The following is a 14631-nucleotide window of genomic DNA, read 5'->3' as shown; positions in this document are numbered from 1 at the left end:
TTTCGCTGAAGAGTTCCCCTCTGCCTCCGTCCAGCCGCACTAGAGACCCGGGGAAGCCAGAGGAGCAGATGTAGCGCCGGGTGAGAGATGCGTGCAACTTTCTTTAAAGATGAACGTTCAAAGCCCACGGAAACTTCTCCCCTGCTTTGTTCTGCTTCTCAAGGTACTGAGAGGCAGAAGGTTTTGTGGAAGAGGGCTTTATGGAGGCTCAGAATAGAGCCCCCAAAATGAAGTGGCTCTCCCAGCATCGATTTTCTGCCTAGAAAAGATCCAAGGAAGAGTCCCTATAACGTTTGAATTTTTGTTAGTTTGTAATAAGGTTTCAATGGCAGAGCGTTTTGATGTCTTGGTAGCTCACATGTATACAGTAGAGTTAAGGTACTTATTTTGTAAACAAGGACAAAAGTGATTAAGTGTCAGTAGGGAGCAGTGAGGTGGTACCCTGGTTAAGAATCCGCCTGCCATCTCAGGCAACGCAGGTTCGATCTCTGGGTCAGGAAGATCCCCTGGAGAAGGAAATGGCAAACCACTCCAGTATTCTTGCCTGGGAAATCTTCATGGACACAGGAGTCTGGAGGGCTACAGACCATGGGGTCGTAAAGAATCGAACACAACTGAGCAACAGAGCACGTGCACGGGAAGCAGCGCCGCGGGTGGGGCGGGAAAAGTAACTTTGAGGTTAGGAACAGCCAGAATCTTAATTTGTTGGAGTGGAATGGGCCAGTCCTGACAGCCACCGAGGATTTGGGGGCAAGTTGAGGGCTGGGGTCCTCCCAGGCTCAAGTCAAGACCCAGCGAGGCTGCTCCCAGAGGGACAGTCCCCCTTCTCTTTCCTTCCGGTTAAGAGGCTGCCCTTTTCTGCACAGCAGCTGTCTGGAGAGGTGCTCACTGACTCCAGGTGACCAGAGATGAGCAGTGACATCTTGTTTTTTCATTTATGAAACGAGGGGGATGGCTCTTCCAGCGCTGATGCCTTAAGCCCTTTCTTGCTCTGGCCCAGGCAGCATCAGGACTCCAATTCCTAGGCTTTTCACCCTGCCTACTTTCTTTTAAGAAATAAAGCTATTTTATTATAATTAAAGTAATATATATTTGCTAGACTTTTGAAAACTTTGGAAATGTGAAAAATTTCACAACTGTGAATGCAGATTTGATGACATGTACATACCTTATATGCTACATTTTCATATAACATCATGATAATGTGTCCATCTTTGAAGGTGGTTTGAATGATGGAGCAATAGTTCATCCACCTTGTAATGCACAATATTTTCATTAACTATTCTTCTGTTGTTGAATGTTGAAGCAAGTTCTACTTTATTGCTCCTCTAAAGAATGGCACACACTAATAACAGCAACAACAAAATCCATTGATTTAAATAGCACACACAGCGTACTGCATTTTTCTAGAAATAGTTACTATTTTGTTAAATCCAATGACTTTAAGTTTTGGGCGACACCAGTTAGAATGGCCACTACCACTGGCGTATGTATGTCCATTTTTCACAACCTCAAGTGTCTAGAAACTGGTAATTACAAAAAGACAGGTGGGAAGTACTTTTTTGTTTATCAGAGCAAGTTGAACATATTGGCCATTTACAATTCTTTTGTTAATTGCCTTTGTTCTTTCTCGATTTTTCAAAATTGAGAAATAATTTTTATTCCTTAATATGTTATTGCTTGCGTGCTAAGTCGTGTCCAACTCTTTGCAAGTTTATGGACTGTGGCCCACCAGCCTCCTATGTTCATGGGATTCTCCAGGCAAGAATACTGGAGTGGGTTTCCATGCTCCCCTCCAGGGGGCCTTCCCAATCCAGGGATCGAACCCGAGTCCCTGGTTCCTGCATTGGCAGTGGGTTCTTTACCACTGGCTCCACCTGGGAACCCCGCGTATGTTACTACTTTTTGGCATTTGTGCTTCTCTAAGAATGATGTAGGAGTAATAGTATATAATAATATTAATGTGATTGAATAAATACCATAACCACTTTTGTTCTGTTGCTTTCTTTTTAAAACTTTGTTAGAATAATTTTTTTTCAACCTGAGTGACTTTATTTATTTATTTATTTATATTTTACTTTACAATATTGTATTGGTTTTGCCGTACATTGGCAGGAATCTGCCACAGATGTAATTTTTGTCGGCTGGGGCTGCAAATTGCATGATCAGTTAGTTACAGCCCCTCCCCACTGATTTGGAAGCTGATTTGGGGGAGGGACTGAGGAACACTCACCTCAGGTGGCCACTAGGTGGCTCCATCACTCTTGCAGCTCTCCATCAGCCACCTTGAGGTCAGCTCACATGAGTGTGTTTGTGTGTTGGTTATTTGCTTAGTCATGTACCCCGTGGACTGTAGCCTGCCAGGGTCCTCTGTCCATGGAATTCTCCAGGCAAGAATACTGAAGTGGGTTGCCATTTCCTTCTCCAGGGGATCTTCCTGACCCAGGAATCGAAGCCAGGTCTTGTGCATTGCAGGCAGATTCTTTGCCATCTGAGCTATAGGGAAGTCCCTGATTCCCTTTCCCTGTGCTCAGCGACCCTCCTCATTACTGTCTTTGCCTTTTCCTGGAACTCTGTGCCCCTGAACAGATCCCACCCTGTGTTTGGGGGCTGGTGTGGATCCCTGTGGGTGGCTCTGGGAGCGTATGTGGCACTGAGATTTCTGGGGTTTCAAAGCATAGATGCATTGCAGTCAACACACAGGGCTGCAGTCAGCCTGCTGCTGGCCCCTCACCTGGTCCGTGCACTCTGGTCCTGTTGGAACAAGCAGCTCAGCATCCTAAGCGCAAGTGAGTGTAAGGGGTAAGGAGGGCTGGGATGGACATTGTAGAAATATAAGTAGAGGGAGGTGAGTAAGTCCTCAGAGCTCACTTTCTAGTGAAGGAGAGAGGTTGATGAGCAGTCACAGATGCTATATAGTAGGACCACTAATTCTGACTGAACATGGGGGTTGCGGAGGGGTAGAGGGTCAGAAAAGAACTGATTTCATGAGGGAATCGACATTTGGGCTGGGTCCAGCAGGATGGGCAAAATTCCTCCAGGCCAAAGGGCACTCCAGACTAAGCTCTCTGTGGCACAAGCCAATACAAACTGTGGGACGGCCTCCAAGCACCACAGATGCTCCCAGGCGGCCTGAGCACAGGCGAGAGAGGGCGTAGCCACACATGGACCTAGGGGTAGGTAAGGCCAGAAAGGCTGGGCCTTGGCCTTGTTATATGGGAGGTACACATCCTTCAGAGGATTCAGGCCTTTTCCCCCGCTGGGACTGGTACGGGCTGTTCCATTAGGTTGGCCAAAAATTTTGTTTCTGTAACATCTTACAGAAAAATCTGAATGAACTTTTTGATCAAATATATAGGCAGAGGACTCTTCTTTCCCCTCACCTTGCCCTGCAACTTTCCAGATTATCGAAAAATGTAGTCAGGACAGCACTTGGGCTTTGAATGACCTTGGGGGTGGTTGCTGCAAAAGTGAGGACCTCCAGTAGGAAGACCACCAGCCCTCCAGAGCACTTGCCGTTTTAAAGTTAGAAAAGGGAGAGGATCCACCCTCCACTGTTCTCCTCTCCTAGACGCCCTCCCCTCCCAACCCAAACCGCCCACAGTTCCTGTCTTGTCCACTTCCTAAATGGTTCCTGAATTGGCTTGCATCTCTTCATCTCTGCTTTCCACTGCCTTACCTGGTCACAAGCATCTCCTTTGAGCTGCACTGTGGAAGCCTTCTAATGCCCTGCTCCTCCTATTCTTGTCTCTACCCCACTCCCCAAGGAAGCCAATTATTGAGCAATAAAGAAAAATATAGATAAGATTAGAGTGCTTTAAAATACTCCAATAGCTTTTGGAATAAAGCCCAAGCTCCCGACGTTGGCCTCCAGGTCCTCAGTGATTTTGCTCTGTCAGCCTTGCTACCTAGTCTTGCTCTCCCCATTGCTCATCATGTTCTCCACACTAACCCGTTTTCTCTTCCTGGAACATGATGATGAGTCTGTTTTTATTTCATGGAGTCTCATTGATGGTTTTGATGAGAGATCTAACCTGAGCCATGGAAAGTCTTATCTGCCGTTAGATCAATGGGAAAGAGAGAGGGAAAGAGATGGATTGGGACATTGCCTGGCACAACATGAGAAGGACTCAAGTGAGGCTCGTGGCTCTGGGGATGAGGAGGGAGAAGTTGTGTGAGTTCTCTTGGAGGCTGACTCACTGCCCTCGGGTTTAGGGGTTGGCTGGATGTGAGGGATGGGGAACCCCAAAATATCTTTGGAACTTCCAGGACTGGAAACTGAGACTTGGTGTCAATGCAGAAATTTGGAAATCAGGAGGAAGAGCTGGTATGAAGGGAGAAGATGAGATCTGAATTCCATTTACTGACCAATTGCTGATGTTTTAATAATAGTAGTAACAACAATAGTGATGATGATGACAACTACTATGTGCATGCTTGCGTGCTAAGTCACTTCAGTGGAGTCCAACTCTGAGAATGGACTGTAGCCCATCAGGCTCTTCTGTCCATGGGATTCTCTAGGCAAGAATACTGGAGTGGGTTGCCATGCCCTCTTTCAGGGGATCTTCTTGACTCAGGGATCAAACCTGCTTCGAACCTGCATCTCTTATGTCCTCTGCATTGGCAGGTGGGTTCTTTACCACTAGCGCCACCTGGGAAGCCCAACTACTCTTTACTAAAAACTATCTCTGTGTTAGACACTGTGCTTTTTTTTTTTTTTTTGCCGTACCATGTGGCATGTGGAATCTTAATTCCTGGACCAGAAATCAAACCCAAGCCTTCTGAATTGGAAGGCGGAGTCTTAACCACAGGTCTGGCACTGTTTTTTGATACACTGATCTCATTTATTTTTCGCAGCTCTCACTCACTGTGAGGGGGATGCTAAAAGTATCATTCACTTAGAGATAAAGAATTGGAAGCTCAGAGAAGCTAAACAATTTGTCCAGGCTCACACTTAACAATAGCAGAATTTGGGAATAAAATCTGTGTATATTTGACTCTCTATATATGGGCTTCCCTGGTGTCTCAGACAGTAAAGAATCTACCTGCAAAGCAAGAGACCTGGGTTTGATCCCTGGGTTGGGAAGATCCCCTGGAGGAGGGTATGGCAAAGCACTCCAGTGTTCCTGCCTGGAGAATCCCCATGGACATAGGAGGCTGGTGGGATAGAATCCATGGGTTCACAAAGAGTTGGACACGACTGAGCAACTAAGCACACACACATATTTGACCCCAAAGTTCTTAGACAGTTCCCTTATCTCCACAGTGACTCTAACATTCTACACTCTGGAAAATCTCATAAACGTAAAGGTTTACATGTCTAAGGTTGCACTTGTTAGTGTTGCTTTGAATCAGTACTTCATCCTGTTACCCTTCAGGTCAGAAATGAAATAACACCACTGTCCACTCTGGAAAAAGCCTGAAGTCAAGGGTCACCCTTGGTTGTTCTCTTTCCCTAACCACTCAGCCTCTAGCTGTCATTTCTGTTGCAGACCACTCAGTCACTGAGCTGTGCGCCAGGCCCCTCTCGGCTGTTCTCCATGCCTGCCCTCTGTTCTGTCACGACCATGTTCTGCTCTGCGCCCTCTCCCTCTGCCTCTAATGAAAAGACCCAGGAACGAGGAGGCAGTAAGGAGATTAAGGGTGACAAATTGAATGAGGAATCCTAGGAATAGAATCTGAGGTTAGGAAGGGAACAATGGCTCTTACAAAGGGATAAAGTCAACGTTGTAGTGCAGAGGCCAGAGTCATGCACAGGGACAACCAGAATTGGGGGTGTCCCTCTTATTTAATTTTCTTTTTCATGGGCCTGGTGACTTGCTGTGTGTGGCACAGCCCGTGACATCCTCCTCATGCCCAGACTCCAACATCTTCCTGGACGAGGGTTCAGAGTAAAGAGGAGAGCACTGAGCAGCCTGGATTGGAGAGGGCCCAGTGGGGGAAGGACAGATTGTGTCCTATTAGCAATACCTCACTGCTTCGCAAGACTACTGACCACCATCACATCCAGCACATCCAAACCTGAAGGCTTTTCCAGATTGAGGTCTTCCCCAAGTTTGTGAAAGCTGCACTGGTGTCTCCTAAACATCAGGATTCTCAAACAACCGGAAATATATCTTTCTTTGAGGCCAAGTTTTTCCATCCTGGAACATCAGTGTGTCTGTATTTATGAGTGTGTTATGTGATGTGTGTGTTAGTGTGTTATCTGAACCATAACTCAACATCCTCTGTGCTTCCTGGCTGAGTTGTTGTTGTTGTACAGTTGCTCAGTCATGTTCGACTCTTTGCAGCCCCATGGACTGCAGCACATGAGGCTTCCCTGTCCTTCACTATCTCCTGGAGCTTGCTCAAACTCATGTCCATTGAGTCGGTGATGCCATCCAACCATCTTATCCTCTGTCATGCCCTTCTCCTCCTGCCTTCAATCTTTCCCAGCATCAGGCTCTTTTCCAGTGAGTTGGCTCTTTGCATCAGGTGGCCAAGGTATTTATTGGAGCTTCAGTGTCAGTCCTTCCAATGAATATTCAGGATTGATTTCCTTTAGATTGACTGGTTTGATCTCCTTGCTGTCCAAAGGACTCTCAACAGTCTTCTCCAGCACCACAGTTTGAAAGCATCAATTCTTTGGTGCTCAGTCTTATTTATGGTCTAACTCTCACATCCATACGTGACTACTGGGAAACTATAGCTTTGATTATATGGACATTTGTTGGCCAAGTAATATCTCTGCTTTTTAATGTGCTGTCTAGGTTGCTCATAGCTTTTCTTCCAAGGAGGAAGAGTCTTTTAGTTTCATGGCTGCAGTCCCCATCTGTGATTTTGGAGCCCAGGAAAATAAAGTCTGTCACTGTTTCTATTGTTTCCCCATCTATTTCCCATGAAGTGATGGGACCAGATGCCATGATCTTAGTTTTTTGAATGTTGAGTTTTAAGCCAGCTTTTTCACTCTTTTCTTTCACTTTCATCAAGAGGCTCTTTAGTTCTTCTTCACTTTCTGCCATTAGAGTGGTATCATCTGCATATCTGAGGTTGTTGATATTCTCCTGGCAATCTTGATTCCAGCTTATGCTTCATCCAGTCTGGCATTTCACATGATGTACTCTTCATATAAGTTAAATAAGCAGGATGACAATATACAGCCTTGGCGTACTCCTTTCCCAATTTTGAACCAGCTAATTGATCCATGTCCAGTCCTAACTGTCACTTCTTGACCTGCATACAGGTGTCTCAAGAGGCAGGTCATGAGGTATTCTCTACGAATCTTCCACAGTTTGTTGTGATCCACACCGTCAAAGGCTTTCATGTAATCAATGAAGGCTGAGTGCCACCTAAGAATTTTTAGCAATTGGGTAGCAAATAGTCTGTCCGTGCTGTGGATCCAGAGCCTGCTGTAGTGTGAGTCCCATACCTGCATTTGCATCCTCAGACAATCCTGTCTCAGCCAGTCGAGCAGGGTTGTGTGTTTCAGAGTAAAGTCTGACATTAATTCCATCTTGTGAATTATTTCTGGTACTTTTTTGTTCCTAATGTCTAAAGAACTGGATTTCCATGCGTGCTAGAAAGTTGATTTCTAGTTTGCCATTTCCCAAGGGCTTTTGGTTCAGTTCAGTTGCTCAGTCGTGTCCGACTCTTTGCGACCCCATGGAATATAGCACATCAGGCCTCCCTGTCCATCACCAACTCCCAGAGTTTACCCAGACTCATGTCCATTGAGTCGGTGATGCCATCCAACTATCTCATCTTCTGTCCTCCCTTTCTTTTCCCACCTTCAATCTTTCCCAGCATCAGGGTCTTTTCCAATGAGTCAGCTCTTCACGTCAGGTGGCCAAAGTATTGGAGTTTCAGCTTCAACATCAGTCCTTCCAATGAACACTCAGGACTGATCTCCTTTAGGATGGACTGGTTGGATCTCCTTGCAGTCCAAGGGACTCTCAAGAGTCTTCTCCAACACCACAGTTCAAAAGCATCAATTCTTCAGCATTCAGCTTTCTTTATAGTCCAACACTCACATCCATACATGACTACTGGAAAAACCATAGCCTTGACTAGATGGACCTTTGTTGGCAAAGTAATATCTCTGCTTTTGAATATGCTGTCTAGGTTGGTCATAACTTTCCTTCCAAGGAGTAAGCGTCTTTTAATTTCATGGCTGCAGTCACATCAAGGGCTTTAAAGATCTTTTAATTCTATGAACTTACTATGGACTTACTGTGCCAGTTTGGCTTTAGTTCAGGCACTATTATATCTTTATTACAGTAAGTCCCCTACATAAGGACCTTCAAGTTGTGAACTTTCAAAGATGCGAATGTGCATCTGGTTCCACCAAGGAACCAGAGCCTGTGCCATCAATGTCAGACATAAGTGACATTGCAGCCTGACCTTTGTCTCCTATTGCTGACGATCCTTCAGCTCTACCCTCTCCCAACTCCTCTCTCTCCTTCAGTCAGTAACTCTTCTTGCCTGTTCACTCAATGCCCACCCCCATATGTTAGCTGTTGTACTGTACTATTGTACTTTACAAGGTACTGTACTATAGAATGTAAAATGTTTTATTTTTTTGTGGTTTTTTTTAATGTACTATCTTTGTGAAAAGCATTATAAACCTATTAAACTATGGTACTATATAGCCAATTTTGTCAGTTGGGTAGTTAGGGTATCTTTATTGGACTTATAAACAAATTGGAGTTAAACGAATGCACTCAGAATGGAATTCATAAGTGTGTAGGAAACACTGTATTTTTTTGTGGTAAAATATACATAGCAAAATTTTACCATTTTAACCATTTTTAGATGTATATCCACTCATCTGTGGATGGACACTGGGGTTTATTCCACCATTTTGTTAGCATGCAAAGTGCGGCTATGAACTAGGTTGCACAAGTATCTGTGTCCCTGTTTTCAATTCTTTGGTATATACCTAGGAGTGGAATTCTATGATGTCTTATTGGTTTTCTAGTTTTTTTTTTTTTTTTTTAAGGACTATCCTGGCTCAAATCTGGCTGATCATTTCTGATTTTCTGTTATTTCACAATTTGCAGTCTTGATTCTCATGTAAAGAGGTGATTTTCATAGGTGATAAGGAGATGTGGTCAGTTGTTCAATGGCTGGACTTTCTTTTAAAATTAGGGGCCCAGCAATCCCACTGCTGGGCATACACACCAAGGAAACCAGAATTGAAAGAGACACGTGTACCCCAGTGTTCATCGCAGAACTGTTTATAATAGCCAGGACATGGGAGCAACCTAGATGTCCATCAGAAGATGAATGGATAAGAAAACTGTGGTACATACACACAATGAAGTATTACTCAGCCGTTAAAAAGAATACATTTGAATCCGTTTTAATGAGGTGGATGAAACTGCCGCCTATTATACAGAGTGAAGTAAGCCAGAAACAAAAACACCAATACAGTATACTAATGCATATATATGGAATTTAGAAAGATGCTAACGATAACCCTGTATGCGAAAGAGCAAAAGAGACACAGATGTATAGAACAGACTTTTGGACTCTGTGGTAGAGGGAGAGGGTGGGATGATTTGGGAGAATGGAATTGAAACATGTATATAATATCATATATGGAACGAATCTCCAGTCCAGGTACGATGCATGATACTGGATGCTTGGGCCTGGCGCACTGGGATGACCCAGAGGGACGGTACGAGGAGGGAGGAGGGAGGGGGGGTTCAGGATGGGGAACACGTGTACACCCGTGGCAGGTTCATGTTGATGTATGGCAAAACCAATACAATATTGTAAAGTAATTAACCTCCAATTAAAATAAATAAATTTATATTTTAAAAAAATAAAATAAAATTAGGGAGAGCACCTTCCTTCCCCAGATGGGTGCTCTTGTAGCTATAACTTATGTGGTTTGGGATCTTAGCGATATAGAGTTAAAAAAGCAATATTAAACACACTGAGCTGGATTGGGAAAAAGCAGTTTAGAAAGAACTCTATGCCGTGCCGTTTGTTCATTGACAGTGTCACTGAGTCTTCACTGCTTCTGTGGGCTTTCTCTGGTTGCAGATGGTGGGGGCTACTCTCCAACAGCAGTGTGCAGTCTTCTCATTGCACTGTCTTCTCTTGGACTCCAGGGCTTAGGCTCAGTAGATGTGGCGCCAAGGCATGTGGGATCCAACCCAGGCCCCAAGCACTGGCAGGAAGAGTCTTAATCACTAGACCACCAGGGAAGTCCCCTATTACTTGCTTTGAAGCACATCAGGGTAATACGCTGGTTGCGTTGATGGTCCTGCTGCCAAGTTGTGTGACCTTGGCAAGTTAAGGAAACATGCAACGGTTATGTGTCCATAGCTGAGAGAGAACCGACATCCAGGTCTTGTCAGAAGCATTTGAGGATCTGTATGCCAAACAATTAAAACTATGCCTGGCTCACAGCAGGTGCTAAATGAATATTTGATCTTAGGATTATTTTCGTTTTTAAAACGAGCACCATCTCCCATAACACTTTTCTCTTTTTCCTAAATTTTCTTAGGTCAGATGTTTACATGCAGAGTCTGCATCCTATTTCTCCACATCTAGAGCCACTCCAGTTTTCACTTTCACCATTTAACTGCCCCCAGATCTTTACTGAAGAAGTTGAATTAATAGTTACCCGTGAGGGCTTCCATTCCTCCCCCGGTCTCTCAACAACGTTTCTGCTGACTTTGGATTCTTCAGCTCCCAATCCCTGTCTCTTCCCTGGGGATCCTGGAATTGCCTTTTATGTTCTGGTGGTGGTGGTCACCTCCCTGAAAAGTCTGCTTTGGAGTCAGAGCACTTCTCACACCATTACTTAGTGGGCAATAAGGCCTTTCATTGGTGTGGGGTCAAAACCAGTAACCCCTCTCCCCTTCCTGAACCAACATAAAGTTTTCCTACAAGCCCTTTTGGAGGAGTTGGAGCTGTTAATTTTTCTGGTCTAGAATCAGTGTATTATTTCCTATGCAAAGCGGTGGTGGCTGGAGGAGCAGAGGGGAGAGAGACTCACAGGGCAGCCTGCTATTGTTTAGCCGCTCAGTCATGTCAAACTCTTTCGACCCCAAGGACTGTAGCCCACCAGGCTCCTCTGTCTGTGGGATTTCCCCAGCCAGAATACTGGAGCGGGTTGCCATTTCCTTCTCCAGGGGATCTTCCTGGACCCAGGGATCGAACTGGCATCTCCTGTGCTGGCAGACGGATTCTTTACCATTGAGCCACCAGGGAAGCCCAAATAAATCTCCTGTAATCCCATGGATTGTTGCCTGCCAGACTCCTCTGTCCATGGGATTTCCTAGACAAGAATAGTGGAGTGGTTTGCCATTTCCTTCTCCCACAGAACAGCCTGTGCTGCAACAAAGTCACAGTCTAGGATGCAGAGGAAACAAAAACTTTATTCTTTCATAGGGTCAGACAGGGGTGATGACAATCAAGGGGGCAGATACTATAATTTCCAGCAGAGATGAGCTGGAAATCCTGTCGGCTCCTGGAGAGTGGATAGCAAGAGCCACTGTGGAGGGCTCAGCCTCTCTTCAGGAGCATCACAGCACTGGCCAAGGGCTCGGAGACTGGGGTATTGGGAGGGAACACACTAGGCTGACAAAGCCTTCGGATTCTTATTTCCTCTGAAATCGCATGTCTCAGCATCAAGAGGCCAGGTCAGCAGCAGCCTCCAGATCCCTGGCCACAGCCAGAGCGCCCGGACTGCAGACCACCATCACCATCGCAGGAGTCGGAGCTCTGGCGCCGGCAGCGGTGGGACCTGCGGCGCCTGTGGGGGCCCAGGCAGCAGCCACTCTCGGAGCGGGGAGCACAGCCTGAGGAGGCTGGAGGCAGACACTGTGCTGGGCTCTTTGGGGGGCACTTGGGGGAGGGGCACTTGGGAGGGGGTTGGCACTGCTGCTGGTTCTGCTGGCAGGACATCTCGGCAGGAGGTCAGTGAGCCTGGACACATTCAAGGAGAAAAGATCAGCGCACAAGCTCCAGGCCACTGTCTCCCCTGTGAGCGGTCTTACTAGGACCTAAGCTCCTAATCCCAGCTTCCTCCTGAGCTGTGATGTTCAGGAGAAAAATAGAAATGAATCTCAAGTTCAACTGACCTGGCAAGACATTATTGCCAAGGTTCTGCCTCGCTGTCAGTGGAACTCACTCTCTACTCCTTCCCAGAACCATGCTGTCATCCTCTAAGTGGGCCCCATAGAAACACGCAGGCAAATACACCCCACTGGGAAGTGACCCCCTGGAGGATGTCTGTGTGTGTATGTGTTTCAGAATGATGAGTGGGGGGATGCTGAGAGCCAGGGCTCTGGTGTGTCCTAGACCCCAATTCCTCCCACAGTGTTGTTCACTGTCCCCTGCCCTGCCCCCAGCTGCTCTCCAAAGTCCCCTTCTTGCTGCCTCCATAGACACCTCTGCTTCTCTCTTCCCCACCAACCCCAAGTTTGTCTCCACCACACTCCCTGCTGAGGCTCTGTCCCCTCCAGTCACTCACCGCTGCAGAGGAAGCAGGAGAAGGATGCTCCTGAGGAAGCTGTGGATGTGGAGCCCAGGGCAGGAGCCCTTTTATTCTGTTCTGGGTGTGTGATGCACGGCCCGAGCATCCTGCTGCTTTCACAACCAGGGGGAGGGTGACACACACTCCCATCCTGGGTTTCCAGCTTCTTCCTGCATCCTTGCCAAGATGTCAGGTGAGAGGGAATCAGGAAATGTGGATGACGACTCCCTAGGTGTGTTGGGGACCTGCCGTTTCTCCTTTCATTCATGCAGCTCAGATGCTTTAATTTCAGCTCTGCCTCTTGCATCTTTGCTGAATGAAGAAATGTGAGGCTGTAGAGATATATGTGACATATTTCCTGACCTTGAACATTTCAAGTTTAAGTGGACAGACTTCACAGTAACAAACACATATGTCTGATACCGTGTGATTTGTCCTGTGATACAGTTGTCTCCAAATGCCACTGTCTTATTTCTGCATATTTCCAAGGGTAATGATGTTTTCAGATGTAATTGGCTCCTGACATCTGGAGATATTGAGTGGTCTGAGACCACTGGACCCTGGGGATGAGATGTGTTGGGCAACAGATGTAGGATGGGATGCAGAGAGACCCCTTAAGAGAACTAAGAGAGAATTATATAAACCAACAATGTAAGTATCAAAAGGACTCACAATAGTTGAGATCACAAGACTCATGAGAAAAATCCAGTTTGTCCATAGTTAGTTTCCTGTGAGATACAATGATATTGATTATAAAAAAGAAAACGATCTACAAGGGTGAAATTCTTCAGATGACTGATGAGAGTCATGCAGATGACTTGTTTAATATGATGCTGTTGATGAGGCTGCTGATGATGGTGATATTATATACATCACATTTAATGGAACAGATCTGAGAGTTTCTCAGGTTTGTATATGATGATTTTGTATAAAATCTGAATCCCCATTTCCCCAGTGCATTTTTAAAATGATTTTCTTTATCTGTTTATTCTTTGGCTGTTCTGGGTCTTCGTTGCTGTGTAGGTGTTTCTCTAGTTGTGGCGAGCAGGGGCTATTCTCTGGTTGCTGTGTGCTGACTTCTCATTGCAGTGGCTTCTCTTGTTGCAGAGCACAGGCTCCAGGGTGCTCAGGCTTCAGCAGCTGCAGCCCCTGCACGCTAGAGCCCAGGTTCCGTAGTTGTGGTGCTCAGGCTTAGTTGGGCTTTCCAGGTGGCTCAGTGGTAAAGAATCCACTGTCAGTGCAGATGTTGCAGGAGATGCGGGTTCGATCCTTGGGTCAGGAAGGTCCCCTAGAGGAAGGAATGGCAACCCCCTCCAGTGTTCCTGCCTAAAAATTTCCACGGAGAGAGGAGCCTGGCAGGCTACAGTCCATGAAGTCCCAAAGAGTCAGATGTGACTGAGCACCTCAGTACACATCCAAGAGCTTATTTTCTCCATGGCATGTGGGATCTGCCTGGATCAGGGATCAAATTCATGTTTCCCACATTGGCAGAAGGATTCTTTACCACTGAGCCACCAGGGAAGCCCCCCTCCTGGATTTTTTTTTCAAGTACTAGAGATGAATCTGCCATTGATTTCATCTCTACTATCACAATAGCTGCATTTTGCTGTTTGTTTCCAAAAGAATACAGTCAGAAGTACAACAGAAATTTAATTATTTATATTTAAATTAAACACATTTTTAAATGAAATATTTTTATGGTAAATACATGTGATTATTTTCTGTATTTTCTTGCTTTTAGGTACAAAATTCCCTATACAGATTTGCACTTTACAGCTCACCTACTGTAAAGCCTGGGGGTTCCCTATTTTATTTTGAGTTGTGTATGGCAGAATGAACTGCAGTGGTACATAAGGAAGAGTAACTTGGGGACAAGGGAATGGGAAAGGGTCAGAGCTCGCACTGACCCTCCGTGCTTATATTCTCCTGTCTTAAGAAGGCATCTCTTGTTGAGGGGATAAGTAGTCTTAGCCCTAGGACTGTGCTGGAGTATCCATTTCCCTCATGTTGTTGAGGACCCACCAATCGATGGTGCATTCGAAGGAATTACTAGTGAATGGTGGAATTGGTCCTTTCTCACATGAGACTAGTGATAGTACTGAAGTGGGACATACAGTATTGCAAACCTCATAGCTAGCTCTCCTAGTTTTGCCGGTGAT

At 45.7% G+C, this 14631-nt stretch overlaps 1 protein-coding gene across 1 annotated transcript; it reads right to left on the bottom strand.

Moving 5' to 3' along the window:
• Positions 1-11352: 11352 nt before the first annotated feature.
• LOC120855845 (late cornified envelope protein 3B-like) lies at positions 11353-12511 on the bottom strand. The gene is made up of 2 exons (XM_040230614.1): positions 12470-12511; positions 11353-11922 (listed from the first exon to the last, which is right to left on the bottom strand). The coding sequence occupies exon 2, from the start codon at positions 11899-11901 to the stop codon at positions 11638-11640; it is 264 nt and encodes an 87-aa protein (XP_040086548.1). The 5' UTR covers positions 11902-11922; positions 12470-12511; the 3' UTR covers positions 11353-11637.
• Positions 12512-14631: the final 2120 nt, after the last annotated feature.

Source organism: Oryx dammah, unplaced genomic scaffold (assembly GCF_014754425.2).
Source record: "Oryx dammah isolate SB20612 unplaced genomic scaffold, SCBI_Odam_1.1 HiC_scaffold_28, whole genome shotgun sequence".
In the NCBI taxonomy this organism is placed as follows: Eukaryota; Metazoa; Chordata; class Mammalia; order Artiodactyla; family Bovidae; genus Oryx; species Oryx dammah.
The sequence above is the reverse complement of the archived record's forward strand: the minus strand, read 5'-3'. Positions and strand labels throughout refer to the sequence as shown.